The sequence below is a fragment of the Plectrocnemia conspersa genome, unplaced genomic scaffold, assembly GCF_051122295.1.
Source record: "Plectrocnemia conspersa isolate PC_06_02 unplaced genomic scaffold, ASM5112229v1 ptg000009l, whole genome shotgun sequence".
NCBI lineage: Eukaryota > Metazoa > Arthropoda > Insecta > Trichoptera > Polycentropodidae > Plectrocnemia > Plectrocnemia conspersa.
The window spans coordinates 14,775,189-14,793,817 of NW_028277173.1; the positions used below are offsets into that span (position 1 = coordinate 14,775,189).

General features: G+C 27.0%; 1 protein-coding gene across 1 annotated transcript in view; it reads right to left on the reverse strand.

The window, feature by feature from the left end:
- Positions 1-18,629, reverse strand: part of Ugt50B3 (UDP-glycosyltransferase family 50 member B3) — a 31,612-nt gene that overhangs the window by 2,168 nt on the left and 10,815 nt on the right. Inside the window, exons 3-5 of the mRNA XM_088191567.1 lie at positions 5,415-5,551; positions 4,662-5,343; positions 1,241-1,469 (exon numbers count right to left, since the gene is read on the reverse strand). Of these exons, the coding sequence (XP_088047693.1) occupies positions 1,241-1,469; positions 4,662-5,343; positions 5,415-5,551 (1,048 nt within the window). The remainder of the gene's footprint in view (positions 1-1,240; positions 1,470-4,661; positions 5,344-5,414; positions 5,552-18,629) is intronic.

The window sequence follows — 18,629 nt, forward strand, 5'->3', positions numbered from 1 at the left end:
CGGTAAAGTTATATTATATTTTTACTAGTGAAGTCTAAATGCATTTTCACCAGTAGATATATATTTCTACTAGTGAAAATATAATTTAACTGATATCTATGAAACCCAATTAGAATTAAACCCGTACATTTGCTGTTCAAACCCAAACCTAAGCTACACAAATGAATCTAACCCAACTTGATCCAATAAAAGATATAAAACTAATTCTAGTTTTTAAAACTTTCACTAGGTCAAGTCCAAAATACAAATTAATACAACTCAACTCTCAAGAGAAAATAAACAGAAGAAGAAGTACAAACAGACATCGCGTCTCATATATTGCTCCATAGTTTGTGTGCACTTCGATATTACACTATGTTTTAAAAATATGACAGCTATCCCTACCAATATTAATATGGATTTATGATATGTGAGTATTGGTTAAAGTATATTCAAACCGAATTTTGATCAATAGGAGAGTGAAAAAACAATATCACTTCTCAGAAGTCAAAAATCTACATCAAAAGTAATAAAATCGTGTCGGCGCCGTTGCAGTGGAAACGCTCGTTACCGAGCGTTTCCACTGCAACGGCACAGTCGTAATATTTTTATAAAAAGTTTTATAAGAACAATAGATAACCGCACGTTTCCACTGCTGTAATTTTATATTATATAAATTTGCAAACTAAGTTTTGCTCCACCCTGGCAAAATCTGAAATGACGTCACTGATGTAAAAGTATGCAAAATAATAAATTAAGCGTTTCCTTTTGACACCCTCACAGTAACTCGCATAGCATTATGTTATGCATATTTTTTTTAATTAAAAAAGTTTAACGATTTTTCAATATTTGGTTAAATATCAGTTAAATCAAAGACAAAAATAATAAATATATGTATGTACATATGTATTCAAAATGTGGCGGCGTCTTAATAAACTCATAAAAAATTACTAAACTATATAAACTAATAAAAAAAATTGATACGACAGTTCGAGAAACAGAAGTTGTCATGACAAATTTTGTCGAATGCTTTTTGAAAGTCAGTATAGACTACTTTGCCTTGAATTTTAGAGTCGAGGGATTTTGTCACATATAATTTTATGACGCGCTCTTTTATAAAATAATAAGCTTTATCATTTATAAGCTACCATATACGCACGGGGGAACGGCATATATTTGTAGATATTATTTTTTTATTATAAATTATGGAAAAAATATATAATAAATTTAGAAATGTTGTTTAATTGCTCCAGAGGTTTACCTAATAGATCCTGTTGTGGCAACCACTTGCTGAGCATTACATTTTGTGGCAAATCGTTCATATCCCTCTCGTCCTCCCACTTCCAAAGCACTTGGTATGGCAAACGCGTGAAGGCCCTCAAAAAAAGCCTTCTCAAGTCGTCGGGCATATTTGACGTTTTTACCGAAGAGCCCATCGAAACGAACACAAAGCCTGAATCTCCGCCTCGATTGATAAACTCTTCTAATTCCTGAAATATAATAAATATATAATACATATGTAGAATATTTTTACAATATATAAAAAACCCGCACAGATTAATGTGACTACCCGGTACACCTATGCTGGCCAACAATAAATTAATTACATAATGAGCAATGACTTATATTATTATTATTATATGGTCTTGTATTGTTAAATGAAAATAAGTCAACGTTTCCATGTATGCAACAGTGGCGTACGGTGGGTGTTAATATTGGGTGTGCTATAAAAAATAAAAATAAAACGTACATTTTTTCATTTATATTAGCCGAGGTTTTGACATGCCTAAACTGCCTTACAGCTTTTTCCCATATATAAATAAATAAATAAACATCAAACCTAATCTAAAATATTATTATATAAAAATATCAAATTTCCAATAAACATAAACTTATAATTATTTATATATAAAATCTAATCTTCTTTCTTTAATCATAAATTTTTCTATCACGCTGTCATAAAAAGTGATCTTCTTTTTATTATCCATAAGGATCCCTTTTTCTATTGAAATCAAGCTAAGGCCACATAGCCTTTCTTGGCCTTGGGTACTTCGATAACAATTATTAATTCGTTTCAGTGCAGAAAATGAACGTTCTGCTGAAGCAGTACTGCTTGGAAGAGTTAATATTAGTTTGCCTAATTTATCTATTTCCTGAAAACCTGACTCAAGATTATTTGTGTTCATAAATTGTACAAGCTCATGAACAGATTTCTCTGCAAATTTAGGTAAATGATAAAGAACAGCAAGCTCATTTTTTAAACTTATAAAATCAAATAATGCTCCATAGAATTGTTGCAGTTTGGTAAGTAATTCATTTGGAAATTTTTCTTTATATTGCTCATATTTTTCTTTCTCCAGAAGGTGAAAATATTCCAATTTGGACATTGAAGAAATCGGTTTTCAATTTGCTTACATATATTATCAACTATTGTATTAAATAGTTGGCTAAACGCGTGCTTTTCTTCAACAAGCAAATCATTACTCAGTCTTGGATAATTTTCTTTCGTTACATAAGAATCCCATAATGTTTAATAATTATTTTCCTGTACATGTCTGAGTTGTTGCAAAATTTCGGTAACTTTCTTACAGCAATATAATATGTCAAAAGATTTGGATTGTAAAATGTTGTATAACACATCAGTTTTTCCAAAAAGGTTTGAAAATATGTGGAGAAGTTTTCTTGTTTCAAAATCTTCCAAAAAGCTAAGAAAACCTCGTGCTTTTATTTCAGTGTCGGGGTCCCATAGTTCACAATTTTTCACGAAGTCTCGAAAAAAGTCCGTAAATTCATTTCTGTATTTTTGCACTGTGTTACTTAACCGTGTGTATAATTCCATCTTGTAGGTGTAACAGAAGGAAGTCTTCTAGCTACAAACTCTTGTAAAGCATTTATTCGTTTGGAAGATTTCGAAAAGAATGCAGACAATCCATTTAAAGTTTGAAAGAATGATTTGCACACTTTTATATTGGAAAGACCTTGTTGTAATGTTAAATTCAACATATGAGCATAGCAGTGTGTAAAAATGGCCAGTGGATAAACTTCGAGTACTTTGGCTTGCAAACCATTAATATGCCCACTCATTACACTCGCCCCATCATAAGTCTGTCCAACTAATTTTTCTTGAATTTTAAATTCTTCAATTATATTTACAACGTGGCAAAATATGCCATCGGCTGTTTTATCAGAGCTAACGTCTGTAAAGTCAATAAACCGCTCGTAAACTTTACCTTCATAAACAAAACGCAAAACTGTTGAGAGTTCGTCATTATATCTGAAGTTTCGTCAAGAATAATAGCGACAAAATTTGCTGAATTTACTTCTTCCTTAATATGATCTTTAATAACATCACCAATCGCTTCAATTATGTCATTCTGTATGGATGGGGAAGTACCACGAAACACCGTTGCAGTATTTAAATGAGTATCCAAAACAGAATCGTATTCTCGAAGTGCATTTAAAAATTCAAGGTAATTTCCTTTGTTTAGTGAATTACAGGATTCATCGTGGCCTCGAAAAGGTTGTTCTTGTTTTCCTAGATATACTACTGCGTCAATCATTCCTTTTAATATTTCTCTATTTTTATGAACTTGTTCATTATGTTGACTTATATTAGCTTTAAAATGAAAAATGTCTTGTATATTCACATTTATTGTCTTTATGCTTCATAAATAAATTGGGAAGAGGTGGACGTGGTTTGGCAATTTTGATTATCTTCAATTTAATTTCATAACTTATTTTTGAAAATGGATTATTCAGAATATCTTCAACAGTATTTTTCATCATTATTGGGGTAAATAAAAAAATATAATCTAGAATAGAAAATTAAATATTGATCATATGTAAATAAGATAATAAACTATTTTACGCCAAAATATAAAAAATGAGTGACCTGTTATTGTGATATAATGTAATAAAAAAGCAGCGACGGACGCAAGAGTTTTTGAAGTACGCGCACCAAATTCGAGACCAATTTTACTACTGAGCGCTGCCAGCCGACAGATCGACTTCAGCCGTTAAATCTCGAAACAATTTACTTTAGTCGGCGGCCGCGCGCAAGGTCGGCGCGTTATATGTGTTGTTCCAAAACGATCGCTCGCGCGAAAACGTTCAGAGCGAATGACAAATACCAATGCATACTATACACTGCATATTAAAAATTTATAATTTTGCATACTACTGTATGCAAAATGATGTCGCTTTACGCCCTAAATTTTCTAAATTTCTAAATTTATATTTTAGATGGTTTTGCGGGTGTGCGCCGCACACCTAGCACACCCTGAATATACGCCCCTGGTATGCAAATGTTGTCAAAAAAATAAAATGTCATTTTTTGTTAAATACATATGATGTAACGTATCATTTAATTAAACGTTCAACAAATATTTAAGACAGAACTATATTAAGAATTTATAAATTATTTTTGTAATTATTATGTACTATAATTGTTGTAAATTAAAACACTAGAAGATTTTCCATATATAAAAATGTATACTGTAATAATGTAAATAGATTCTGTATTGTACCTAATTTATTTAGAATTTTAGTAAAATTTAAATTAAAATCTCATTTCAATAAATGTAAAACATCAAGAAACGAGAAACGCTAATAGCATGTATGTGAGAAACCTGATAAACGCAATAAAATATATTAAATAAAGGTACAAAGTATGCTGTACTCACCTTCTTCAACGGTCTCGCTTGTTTGCAATGTATACATGCTATTTCAGCCACATTTGGAAGAAAAGGTCTCGAATAACTGACTGAGTAATGACCGTTGTGTAATATGAAGCTGACGTTTTTGGAAAGTTCATAAACATCCGGCACATTGGGTCCAAAATGCTTCTTCAACACATCCTGCAGCAAACTCATTGCAAAATAGTGGAACCATTTCCCGATCAACTGCCAAGTAGTGTTCGAAAGTCTCTCCATTAAATTCATTTCATCTGTGTGAGATCTAGAAAAGAACGGAGACACCGAATAGGGAGCTGGAGAACCAGCCCTTGATATGGAACCAATGTACATAGCAACCGAGTTGATGTACATAAAAGGCACTTTTAGATAATCCACAACTCCTAATCCGCACTCTGGATAAGCTCCGTCCAAAATAATCAAATCAAAACGTCTTCCTGAATGGATCAAATCTTTGGTTTCATGGTCGTCTAAAAACGCGTCACATGATTGATGTGGGTATCTCAACACATCTGCATAAGGTAAAGGTTCTTCGCCTCTCATCTTAGCTCCGACCAAATCCCAGTTTGTGTAGTTCCTCACGAAGAACACCAAACCTGCTGGGGTTATTTCTTCGAGGCCGTCCATATAAAAGTCTGCCGGAAAAGCACTCATGAATGTAATGCTGTGATTTCTATATAGAGAAAAATATTTTTAAAAAAAGGTTAGTGCAATTAAATCGTAACGTATGGATAATCAACTTACTTCGCAATAAGACCGCGTGCCAGCTCCCAGAATGGTATTTTGTGAGATTTTGTGCCACCCATAGTTATCATGAGAATGTCCGAACATAGGCATGGACTATAAACGGTCAGGAATATAATAGGAAAATACCACCGCATCTAAAAAATAAAATAATACAAAAAACATATTATAATACTATACTTGTAAAAGTATTTTTGTATAGATACTTATATATTAAGCAACTAACTAAGATGAAAGACTATATTAAAAGTCAGCATAATGCAATAACAACCAATCCAACGAGAGCGCAAAAAACAATTATCCCTTCTTAGAAATCAAAAATCTACGTCAAAAGCAATAAAATCGTGCCGTCGCCTATTTTACTGTTTAATATAAAAATTCCTTTATGAGCTAGAAAGCACTTAATTTTTATACACATTATATTTTTTTCGGTATTATAGCAAGTAATTTAATTTGCCTAAGGAGATCGGACCTACATATGTAATAATAATTATTCTACATACTATATCAAAATAATTGTATAATAAATGTAACCAATAATTTAATAATAAAAATATAACACAGATAGTTTTATCCAAGTTTCAAACCTAATGATGATGGCATTAGCTTTAATCATTCTATTCACAAATCAAAGATGCTACCTTTTTTAATATATAAATAATTATTAATTAAATTTTAAATCATAAAGTATATTTATAATTTTGATAATATTAAAAAGTATTTATTTAAACAAAAAACAAGGTATATATAATATGAAATATATTCCAGAGATATTTCTGCGCCTTAACAAACTAATCAATAACATTAAAACACTAGTGACACAGTAGATGGAGTTTTAGTCAACTTTTAAAAGATAAATTAGAGTTTGACTTACACATGTTTAAATGCTTCCATAAAAAATCTAAACTTATAACATTTATATACATTTACATAGAACAAGAATAAAACATGTGTGTAACTATTAATTCTATGTACCATTAAAACATACACATAACTTTTCAATCCAATCTTAATTTTATATTACGTATCTAATCGTTAACAAATGAAAGTAATTTTCTATAAAGAGCATCGCTTTGAGAATCTAACTAGGCTAACAATACAAGCTATACAACGTCATATTAACATTTTACCTACCGCTCACACCAATTGGCGTCCTGAGTGTGCCGAAAGTTAAACACCGCAGACGCCAATTGGCGTCCTGTGTATATGATCGTTTCCATGTCAAATTAAAAATATATGTTTAGTGTTTTATTTGTTTTTTTTAAGAGATTGCTAAATAAATTAATGAATTTACATTTTATTTTGATTTTTTTTTAAATTATATTTAGATAAATGCGAAAGTTTTATAAATATATTTTGTATTTCTTTCATCCGGCAGTTTTACTACCAGACAAACTTATGTATCATATGCGGTCCGAATATTTTAATGAATTTTTCTAGACATGTTATATATGTATCAATGCATAAATTCAAGTCATCATTAAGTGGTTCTCAAGATGTGGTTCGCCGGAAATAGAAATTAATTAATACATTTCCTTATTATTAGATTTTAAAATTGATTGATGATCTTAAAATTATAAAAACAAGTAATCTAGGAATTTAAATAAAAATAATTTAAATTTAACTTTTTCAAATTTCTTAAAACTTTTTACCAGCACACTTTTTTTCGGACAGTGTAAACAAAGAAAAAATATGTTTTTTTTTTAAGAATCTTATATAAAGTAGTCAATACGCTATAGAAAATTTTTAAGAGCTTTTATGTAAAAACTTAAATTAGAAGGAAAAGTTTGAGCACTATAATTATTTGTTTATATATTAATAATCATAAAATTAATGGTTAACGTAAAAGAAAATCCTATACTATATAAATATTTTTAATTTAATTAATTTTTTTATATATAATTGTTTGCACAAATGATGTATAAATAGTTTATTATGAATAAAATAAAGCTCAATTATAGAAAACATTTATACATTAAAGCTAGATTGTTTGCACAAAGTTATAATATAGGCTAGACAAGCCTATATTTAAATGAACTCAATTCAAATCATGTTTATAAAGGAAGAAGTTGCCATATTGTATTAAAAGCTGGTTGAATTATTAATTTATATACTTTTATTATTTCTAAATAAAACTTTAAACATATTACACAAACCATATTTTATCTCTATTTTACAGTAGACAGAAAGCTACACTTTTCGTATATATCGCCCATTAGGGAATATCTAGAAAATTCCATAAATTTACTCCAATCCATCACATGGATCAGAATTAATTTATTTGCTAGCATAAAAGTACGTAGTTGTATATAGAAGTAATTTAATAAAGTACATTTTAAATTTATAAGAAATAAATTAAAATATTTTTTAATAAAACTTGTTAATACTATCAACTTGTTCTGTTTAAGTAGTATAATAGACAGCATATTTAATAGTATTTTTACCAATTATATATCAAGTCCAGATAAAATGATTAAAGCTAATTTATAACATAAAAGGATTTTCATTACCAAAAATACATGTTAATTTTAAAATTTGTTTTTTTTATTATGTATTGATACTTGTTAGTTGATAATTAAATAATTTCCAGGACACATATTGTCTTTTTATCAAACATATTTCTGGTTTTAAGTCCGAATGTGGGTGATTTTGCAGCTGAAATAAACGCCGAAAAAATGGTAACAGTTTATTTCATAGACGTATATAAATCACCACTTATATAGAGAAATGTAGATGCCACTATCGGGCAGTGGAGATTAAATGCCAAGTCTTAGAAGTAGGACAGTTTTTATGTATGTATGCATTTTTAATAAATATATATATTTCAGATAGTTATCTGGTTGTGTTATTATTATTTTTTTATGCAAAAATTAAAAATACTTTTTAAACTCATTTTTACTAAATAGTAAACACTGTACTTGCTATATATCTTAAGATTTTAGAAATTTATTTATATTTAAGAGTTAACATAAATCCAAACCTTTGTTTTATATGATTAGCTTGTATGCTTTACATGAGTACAAACGATGCTCATATTCGTCTCAAATCGATCGATCTCCTTTTTGTAATTTTGATTGTTCAGTTTTAAATATAAGCGGTAAAAAATTAAATAACTTGTTTTATTTTTGAAAGAAAATGTCTGGTTTATAAATCAACTTCTTTTATTTTACTTACATTTCACGACAGTTTACGAGAAAGAGCAATTTTACTCCATCTGTGTGAAATGATTGATCACTCTCTTAATATTGTTTTACAGTCCACTTGCAGTTAATAAATAACATACATCTTTTAAACGTCTAGGAAAATTTAATCTATATCACAATAAATCTAGCGGCATTATCGCATAACACAAACCCTATCACTAACTTTCATCTACTATTTTTTAACCGTATTTATAAAATCTCTAGCGCGTGACCACTATACGCATCGGCATACTTCCTGTATTAGTTGCATCCACCGTAATGCAGTTTGTATTACTATATGTACATATATACACCTAGTAACTATTTAATACAGTTACTATAATTCAATACACGTCAAGTAAAATTAATTTGGCTTCATTAATCCAATGGCTTCAATTCTCACATTCTCCAATGTTTCAAAAGTGTAAGTTGCTCACTCAAACGAATACATATGTATTTATATGCTTTCACGTAAAATATTATATATAATTATTCTTAGCTTTATATTAAATTTAATTATTATTATGAGGTAAAAAATAATTAGTTTATTTTATACTATTTTTATAACTTTGGTCAAATATATATTTTTATATCTAAACCATGCAAGCAAATAGAAAACAGATCGCTCTAATAAATTTGTACTCAATTACTTAAATGTCACTATTGATTACTTGGATGAAATACACAAAGTAAACAATATATTAAAATAAAAACATGAATAAACATTTTTTATAGAACTTATTTTCTTCCAGTAAATTATTAATCTATATATAAAAAAAATCTAAAAGGAATGGAACCAAATACCTCTCGAATATATTTTAATATTATATTTTTTTTAAGAAAAATAAAAAAACACACATTAGAACTGTTTGCGAAGGTTTCTCATTATGTAATATAACCTTCGCCGTAAATATAAGATTAATTTATTTTTAACAATAAGTTTATAAGTCGATTTTCTAAGAACAACAATAAATAAATCGTGCAATAAATAAAAGCATTATATATTTTATTAGAAATCAGTAAAATTTTATATATTCAATAATATTTTAATTGAACGTTAGATTTTTGACACATAATTCTATGATATAAACTTTTCTTCATTGTATGTAGTTTACATAAAATAATGAGAAGCATTAAATTTGATTTTTAACTTTTTTAGGGTAGGGAAATGCACCTCTCAAATCACGTCCCTGAGTCTCAAAATAACACAGTAACGAAATTTAAGAAAATATGATGCACGTGTTCTAAAATCTATTATGATAAAGAATAAACCATTCCATGTTTTCGACAATAGCCATTCAGGTATATTTAAAGATCAAATGACTACCTGTGTTGCTCAAATATTGTTTTATTCTAAGATTTTTCAAATTTCATTCGAGATAGTATAAACGAATATTTTACTCATGTTCGATCATTTTTTCGAATATTCAAAGTAGCTCTGTTAAATGAAACGAAGTATTGAAAATTGGGCGAATAATTCAAATAATCAAATATTCGAATATTCGATTGAGAACCCTTATAATGTGACTGTGAATATGTATTACCAGTAAAGTTATGCTTTCATTAATATAAGTATTTTTTTACTAACTCAGACAGTTTAAATGAATCAAACAATTTTAAAACAAGTTTCAGTAAAATTGTATTTGGTACCCAAACCTAAACCTAACCAAAACGAATTAACCTAATAAAAGTTTTTAATCTTTAATAAAATATCAAAAGGCGAAGCAGAAGACAAACATACATTTATTATATGTTACAGCAAATGTACATACATATGTATATTTTTTAATGAGGCTATATTTTCACTAGTATAAATATAATTTTACAAATTAGGCCAGATAAAATGTATTAAACAATTAATTTATAATTTCACTGGTCAATATTAGTGAAACTATAATTATTCACTTCACTCGGAGCATTTTGGCTTTAATAGGTGATGTGTCGCTCCTACAACTATGTTTTTAAAATATAATTTATCAATAGGCACTAGTGAAAATATATACTGCTCTAAACAGTCTTTAAAACTCAATTTGACAACTATCCTATAGTTTTACAACTTTCATTAGGTCAAGTTGGGTTTGATTAATACACTTAGGTTAGGTTTACGATTGAACACAAAATGAAGGTTTCGCAACTGTCAAATTGAGTTTCATATACATTTTAATGCAGCATATAATATCACTAGAGCATATCAATTAAATTATTTTTTTGTAGAAATATATATCGATTTATGAAATGTATTCGGATATTCACTGAAATAAATAGGTTCATACTACTGAAAATATTATTTCACTAAAAAATGCACACATATTTTGTATATATACTTTATTTTATAATCCCGTATAAGCTATGAAATTGTAAAATTACTATTAATGCAAAGCATTTCTCAAAAAATATATTTAATTTTAATTTTTTTAACGAAATGCCCTATATTTGGTCTATAAAAAATAGCAAATAAGATAATGAATGTAATGTAATTTTAATTGAAATAAATTTAAAGCCATTCTAATGGTTATATTTATGTAACAGGCTTATTTTACTATAATTGGTTTATTAACATTTTTTCCTTCAATAGTTAATAAGGTAGACTTTCTTTACTGACCGACTATATTTTTTAGCTTGAGCGTGATGCAATGATTTTTTAATACGGAATATTGCAAACGCTGATTCTCCATCTATTATAATAACATGCGTAATTTAATTTTTTCTCATAGTCGTTATATTGTCATTGATCAATTTTCACATATAAATACATAAGATTACAATTATTACTCAATGTTATGATCGACGTAGTGGAAAATAGTGGAAAATACACTTTCTTAAATTCTTTCAGTGATTAATGTTACCCGTAATAATATTTTTTGAATTTCCGGTTTTGATTGAAAATGGTTCAATATTGCTGTAAATATTATTGGAAAGCTGACACTATGTTTTCATAAATTGTAATAACCCAATCCAAATAGCCAATAAACGCACATAAAACTTATTCTATATTATTAAAATTAATACTTTTCTCAGAACTTTGCGAAATTTATTTATATAACAAATGATTCGTTTTGCGGTTACATAACCAGAAATAATGTGATCAGCCATAAAAACAACACCCATCGTAATTATTGCTAATGTCGTGCAAATAGCCCACATTAGCACCATTGAATGTGTTCTATCGCTGATTTTGAAATCGAGCAGATAAAAAAATATTTACAACATCGGTTTCAAGAAAAAATTCGCTGAAAATATTTTTTTGTTGACCGCCTGACACAAAAGAAGGCTTAGAAATATTTTCGAAGTAAAAAAAACAAGCGATGGAATTTACAGCCACCACAAAAAAAAAATAGGATTTTGGCCAAACCTTGGCAATATCTTACCTAAAAGGTATTGATAGATTATACATAAAAATCGAGCCGTCAAATAAAATATTTTACATAAAAATATTTTTTTTTTAATTTAGATATTTTTGACAGCTTAGAGGATTTTATCAACAACCAGAAATATGTTTATTGTAATCATAATTTATCATATATACATTTTTATTATTATTATATAGTAATTTAGCTTATTCGGGTTCAAACGAAATTAAATAATAATTCTCTACGCTATTTATCTTAAACTTATTAAGAAATTATAAATTTTCTTACTCAAATGCTGTATGACTTAAATAAATATTAAATGAACCTCGCGAATTATTTAAATTTAAAATAACTTGAGTAATTTCATATAAAACTTTCTACTATTAGCATAAATTAAATGGTATAACAATAAATATTAGAGGTCATAAATTAACCGTAACAATTTTCTTCAATTTACATTCTAGGATTTAATTTAATTTTTTGATGTTTTATCATAATTGAGTTATCGCTATGTATCTATTATAAACATATCTATATTATTAACATACATGCATATTTTTTTAATACATTTTGCAATCAGTATTTTCATCCTAACATTAAGCAAAACTTCACGTGAATTAATCGCCCATTAGCGATTCATTAGGGCTACTATAAATCAATATTAAGTTTTTAACTATGTTCATTTCAAGCCTTTGTGAATAAGAAAATTTGGACATATCGCGGGCCATCCAATAAAATTGAATTTTCAAACCTGTGAATTATTAGGACGGAATAGCGTAGAATAACGCCTCAGACTAGTAGCCCTGAAGTGGTGGGTTCGAGCCTCGGAAGTGACACTCGAATTTTTATTAATAAAAAATGCACTATTATTTTAAAAAAAACAGGCTTCAGCTTCAGTAACATTATATTGGTTATAAATTAAATTGCACATAATAATTTATATTTATTAATATATCTGTCACCGATTACCAGAGAATACCGGTATTACCGGTATTAAAATGAAAGTAAAATTCAGCTAGTATTTTTGATATATTTAATATTTTAATTAAAATACTTTCATTATGTATTAAAAAAATATTCATAATTATTTTTATTGATATTTATTTATTATTATTTTAAATTGCATTATTATTAAATTATAGGGAAAAAACAGTGATTCCCATTGTTTTATTGCTTTGATTTATTTTTCTATTTTTTTGTGTAAATATGTTTTATTAAATTTTTTTTAACACATTTTTCTGTAAATAAATTTAGTTGATATATTTAATATGCTTTTTATATATTATTCGGCTTTCATGGATTTTTAATAGCAATTCAGAGGCCGCCCATATTTTTTATAAAATTAATATATTACAAATATATTTGTAATTTTTTTAGTTTAGTACCTAATTTTTACGTATTCTTTTATTAAAACATTATTGGCATTATTTTCTATAGAAATCATTTACAATAAATTAAATCAGAAAAATATATAAACATAATGTTTTTTATTTATTATTTATTCAGTTATATGTATATGTAAATATATAACTATTTTGGGTACCTCGAAACAGTGAAAGATCGACCACCGTACATGTACGGCGATAACGCTCAAAGAAAACAATTGCGTTTTTTTAATAAAGATATATCAATAAAAAATTAAATATTAAATGGAATTCATATAAAATTTAATCTAAACCTTTATTAAGGATTTTATAGACCTATTTATATATTATTAACTAAAATATTCCAACCGGGAAAAGTATTAAAAGCTCTACAATTCCATACATAAGTTACTATATTAATATAATGGTTAAATTAACTAAATAATAAAATCATATAATAAAAAGCTTTTACTAATTAGCTAAAAATTTATTCTCCGTACAATGTGTGTATACTTATAGAAAGGCACACAGGTATCTGATAAATTACCTCGTTCCTCAAATATGGTCACTACTTCTATATTAAACATTAAATTGAAACAAAAGAAGTTAAGGTTAATTCTACATAGATTTGAATTCAAAGGTAAAATTTACAATTGAATGTTACATAATATAAATTGCCTTCTAGGTTGATATTAAAACCATATTCTGAATAATAAACAGAAAATTATCGCATTAATTTCCTAAAATTATAAATATACATATTTACATTATGTACATAGTTGATAAACAAATGTATAGTACGACCTTCACCTCGTCGGTTAACTAACCGCTTTCTCCAATGTAAAAGCTATTAAGGAACTGCCAGTGTAATTGTTGCGTAATTGCGGAAGAGCAAAATTATTCCGCAACAACTTTTTCATGGTTAAATATTACCAATCAGGTTAAATTTACAAGTTTAACGGCTCATAATCCAGTTTGTGATTTAGAGGTCAAGCTAAATTTCAGGTCATATAGGTACATAAAAAAATGCGATAAATTCTTATGAGATAACTTGTTTATTTTTCTCAGTCAAGTTCATTCAGCTTTCGTTTTTTATATAACATATAAAAAAAATATAGAGAATTTACAAAAAAATCTTTTTACCGTAATATTATACAAAACCATTATTATAATATAATATATTGAATATCAAATATTTGTAAAATAATACGTACACAGTATATTCTATATTATATTATGTAAGAATCATAAAAATCATCGATTTTAGAATTTTCCTAAAAAATTCATTACACATCTCATCCAAATATTATTCCACATTTGTGGAATAATAAAATAAATAAAATTTGTAGAATAATTTTTTAAAATGTAAAGTTTACATAATTAAAAAATAACAATGTAGAAAATTTCCACAAATCCTTTACATAATTAAAAAAATAACCATTTAGAGTTTTTAAATATACATTTAGCTACTGCTATTTTTAATCGTCGATATTTATAATAATCCCGTAATTATAAATACGTTTCTAGAAATATTTCTGAATTTTAAATTATTTTATCCAGGTCCAAATATTATTTTATTTAATTCAAAGTATAGAAACAACGCAATTACAATAATTTAACATTAATTCTTTTATCATATTTTTATTTTGATTTTGAGATAATTGAACCAATTAAATTAAACGAACTTAAAAAGGATTCTATAAGATTTATTATGAAGCCTTTTAAAAATTAGGTTTTATTAAATAAAACATTAATTTCTTTACTGTTAAATAAATTAAAATACTTAAAACGTGCTCTTTCTGAACCATTTATTTATCTAACTTTAAATAAGGTAATGCTATTTATAATTATATACATTTAATATAAAAGCATTACATTATTATAAATATAAATAAATTAAAATTTGAATAAAATTTTATGTAGTATTAACGATTTATAAAATTCAGTTTAAAAAATCGTTCGAAATATTTTACTATCTGTATTACTTTATTTTTTTTACTTTGTTTCTATAACGTTAGCGAACACTATTAATTATAATATTTGATTCGCTCAAATGAAGTTAATGTGCCTGTCATACAGTCTGTTCTGAGCAGTTTGCCCGGAGCTATGATTTCACTTGTGCATCGTAGAAAATGAAATCGAAACGAGTTGCAACGTACCTATATAATTTACGCTGTACAATATATTTGCAACCTATCTCTGTCACGACGCAGTAAGAAAGCATTTAATTTAAAAGACTCTAGAGCAGGTCCATTTTTATGAACCAGTTTTCTTAGATAACTCATTGCAACGAACGATCGATCGTTTTGCTCATAAATGTACATATATATGATACTATACTAGCCTTTAATGTATTTATATTTTTATCATAACATAAAATATTTTAGTGACAATTACATGTAATGATTACATTTAATTAATATTTAATTACTGAAAAATTTATTATTTCAAAACAATAATAATATTTAAAATCATTCATAATTTGACGCGCAAAATATCTAAAATAAAAATCGGCAAACTATGGCCCGTGGGACAAATCCAACTCACTGCCTATTTTAGTCCTAATCACAAGCTAAAGATTTACTTTACATTTACAAACTCTTTAAAATTTCAGATTTTTGATGAAAAAATGTACTAGAAGGGTTGAGCACATTGTGAGTAACATCAACAGCCAATTAAATAGCAAAGCAAATATTTTTTAATGTTTAGTCTTTGCTGAATCCAGATTTTCTCAACATGCCTTATGTCGAATTATATTTTGTATAATTAAAAGGTTAGATAAAAATAATAACAGTACGTAACCATTCTTAGAGGCTTTTGCAAACAGTTAGTTACCAACTAAGTTACTATTTTGCACCACATTTAATTAAACAAAAAAATTTAATACCAGCGCCCTCGTGCGGCACACAATTTAGGACCATTGGCCCTACCAATAATGTTTAGTTGCTGCTGTCAGCAATTTATTATTTAAAGCTACTTAAAAATTAGTCTGCATGGAACAATTACAGATCAAAATATTTTTAATGAAGTTCAAAAAACTTTAATAGAGAAAATCAACTAAATTTTGTTACATTTGATGGTGGTACAATTATATGCGGAATGGGTTAAGGCTTAGTTGTAAGGATTGCAATAATTGAAGGTATTCAAAGCCTTTTATTTATTATTCACCAGCAGAACCTTTGTGGGAAATATTTCAATATCAGTTACGTTATTTTTAATCATAATTGAATGCAAAATATCCTGAATTGCTCTATTACGCAGCAGTTATTAGCTGTCACTGTAATGTTTTATTTTTAAACTCTGCTATTATTATCAAATATAAAATGGCTTTAAAAATACTTTTATCTTGCATATATCATAAAAGTTCATTATGAATTTAACTTAAAACTAAGGAAAGGAAGAGTTTAATTAATTACTACAAGAAATCAGTCCTAATATATGAAACTTACATTGCATAAGTCATTTCAACGACAACTGGCGTTGATTGAGTCACAATCCATGTCAAGCTGCTTTGTGTATTTCCAGTGGTGTCAAAAATTTTAAAAGAAGTGAAATCTGTATTACCATAATTTTTTTAGAAAATACTACGTTTTTTTAGAAAAAAATCTGAAATTTAGAAAAAAATACAATTTTTAAGCTTAGTTAGATTAGCTTAAAATTACAATAAAAAACTTATTTGTTATATGTGAATATTGAAATCAAGTTCATTATTTGAGCATCCACTGAAAAGTTGATCACTTATTTCTATCTGGCAAAATGCTTTTGAGCCAATCAAGAAAAATATCACAGAAACCCGTTTTCTCTACTTTATTAAGTTAAATTCTGTGATTAACTATATCAAAGGCAATACTTAAAATCAGTCAATTGGACAATATTGACCTAATTGATCGAATTTCATAAATTAATGAAATAATTAATGTAAATTCAATTAAATCCTCCATTATAAATTTTGCAAATAATATACTGTAAGAATATAGGTTTTATAATTTTCATTTTTTATATCTCACTTTTTTAAATATGTTTTGATTCTTATGGAAAATAAAATTAAATTAGGGAAATTAGTTTTTGATCGAGTTATTATTAGCTCGTGATTTATTTTATTTAAATTGAATTTAACCAATTTTGTGGCCCATGCAAATTTTATTGTCAAATGAGATTATTATATCATTATTTATATGTACAGTGGAACCTCGGATTACTAGTTATTTTATTATTTTTGTTCTATAAATTCGTAAATTATTCTATTATATTAAATATGATTTTAGTTATCTAACGATTAATTTATTCGTAGCTATATAAAAGATAAAGCAGATATAAATAGCAATCACAATTTACCACATAAAAAATAATCGTATTAATTATGTTACATAAAACATAAATTTCAAGAAAAAAAAACACAATATGAGTTTCTAGAGTTTAGATTATGATTTGTTTATCCTTTCGAGACAATTTTGACATTTTGACCCTTAGGGTGACCCTCAAGCTCTTAACTTGTCAACTAAGAATAATACTCAACATCCTTAAATTCTTACGCTCATATTAGGCTATTGTGTATTTTTATTCTGAAAATGTATTCGCTTCGCCTAATGCTCATTTATAACATAATCGAAACATTATATGAAATGTCTAAATGTATACCGTCATCACATTTAAACTTTATTAATTTATTGTAAGATTATGTCTCAAATATAAATGACGCAATTCACTTAATTAATCATTGTTGATTGATTGAATAAAAATGCGGCCCTGTCTTCATATTGTGATATGTAAATAAATAAAGATTCTTTACAACATCTTGACTTTGACTTTAGTCAAAACACTCAGATAGTATTTATTTGCTTTGTAATTATTTTTCAATCAACATTCAACGTGACATGCATTGAAAAAATATAACTTCAAACTTCACGTGGGCCAGAGTTATTTCATGAGCAATATTTTGCTTCTAATCCTCTCTAGACTCGCTTAATTATTTATTAAGACACATAAGAATACATAATAATAAATCAAAGAGTTACCTAATAGTACGGAACATAAAAAAAATATTATGTAGTCTTTTTTAATTGAAAAATATTTTTTAAATGTGTATTAAATGTTGACTGCAATATAATATATAAAACAGCGCAATACAAAAAAATATGAAGCTAAAGATGTTTGCTTAAATATTTTAATCAATGAGATGCGAGACTTAAAGCACGAAGAGATTATAATTTTGTTTACATTGTTAACAAGAGGAAATATGCTTTGAACGTTTTAGGAAAATGCAACAGAATCGATCGCAGTAATATCCGGTAATCTCTTTATTAAAATACTAAATAAACA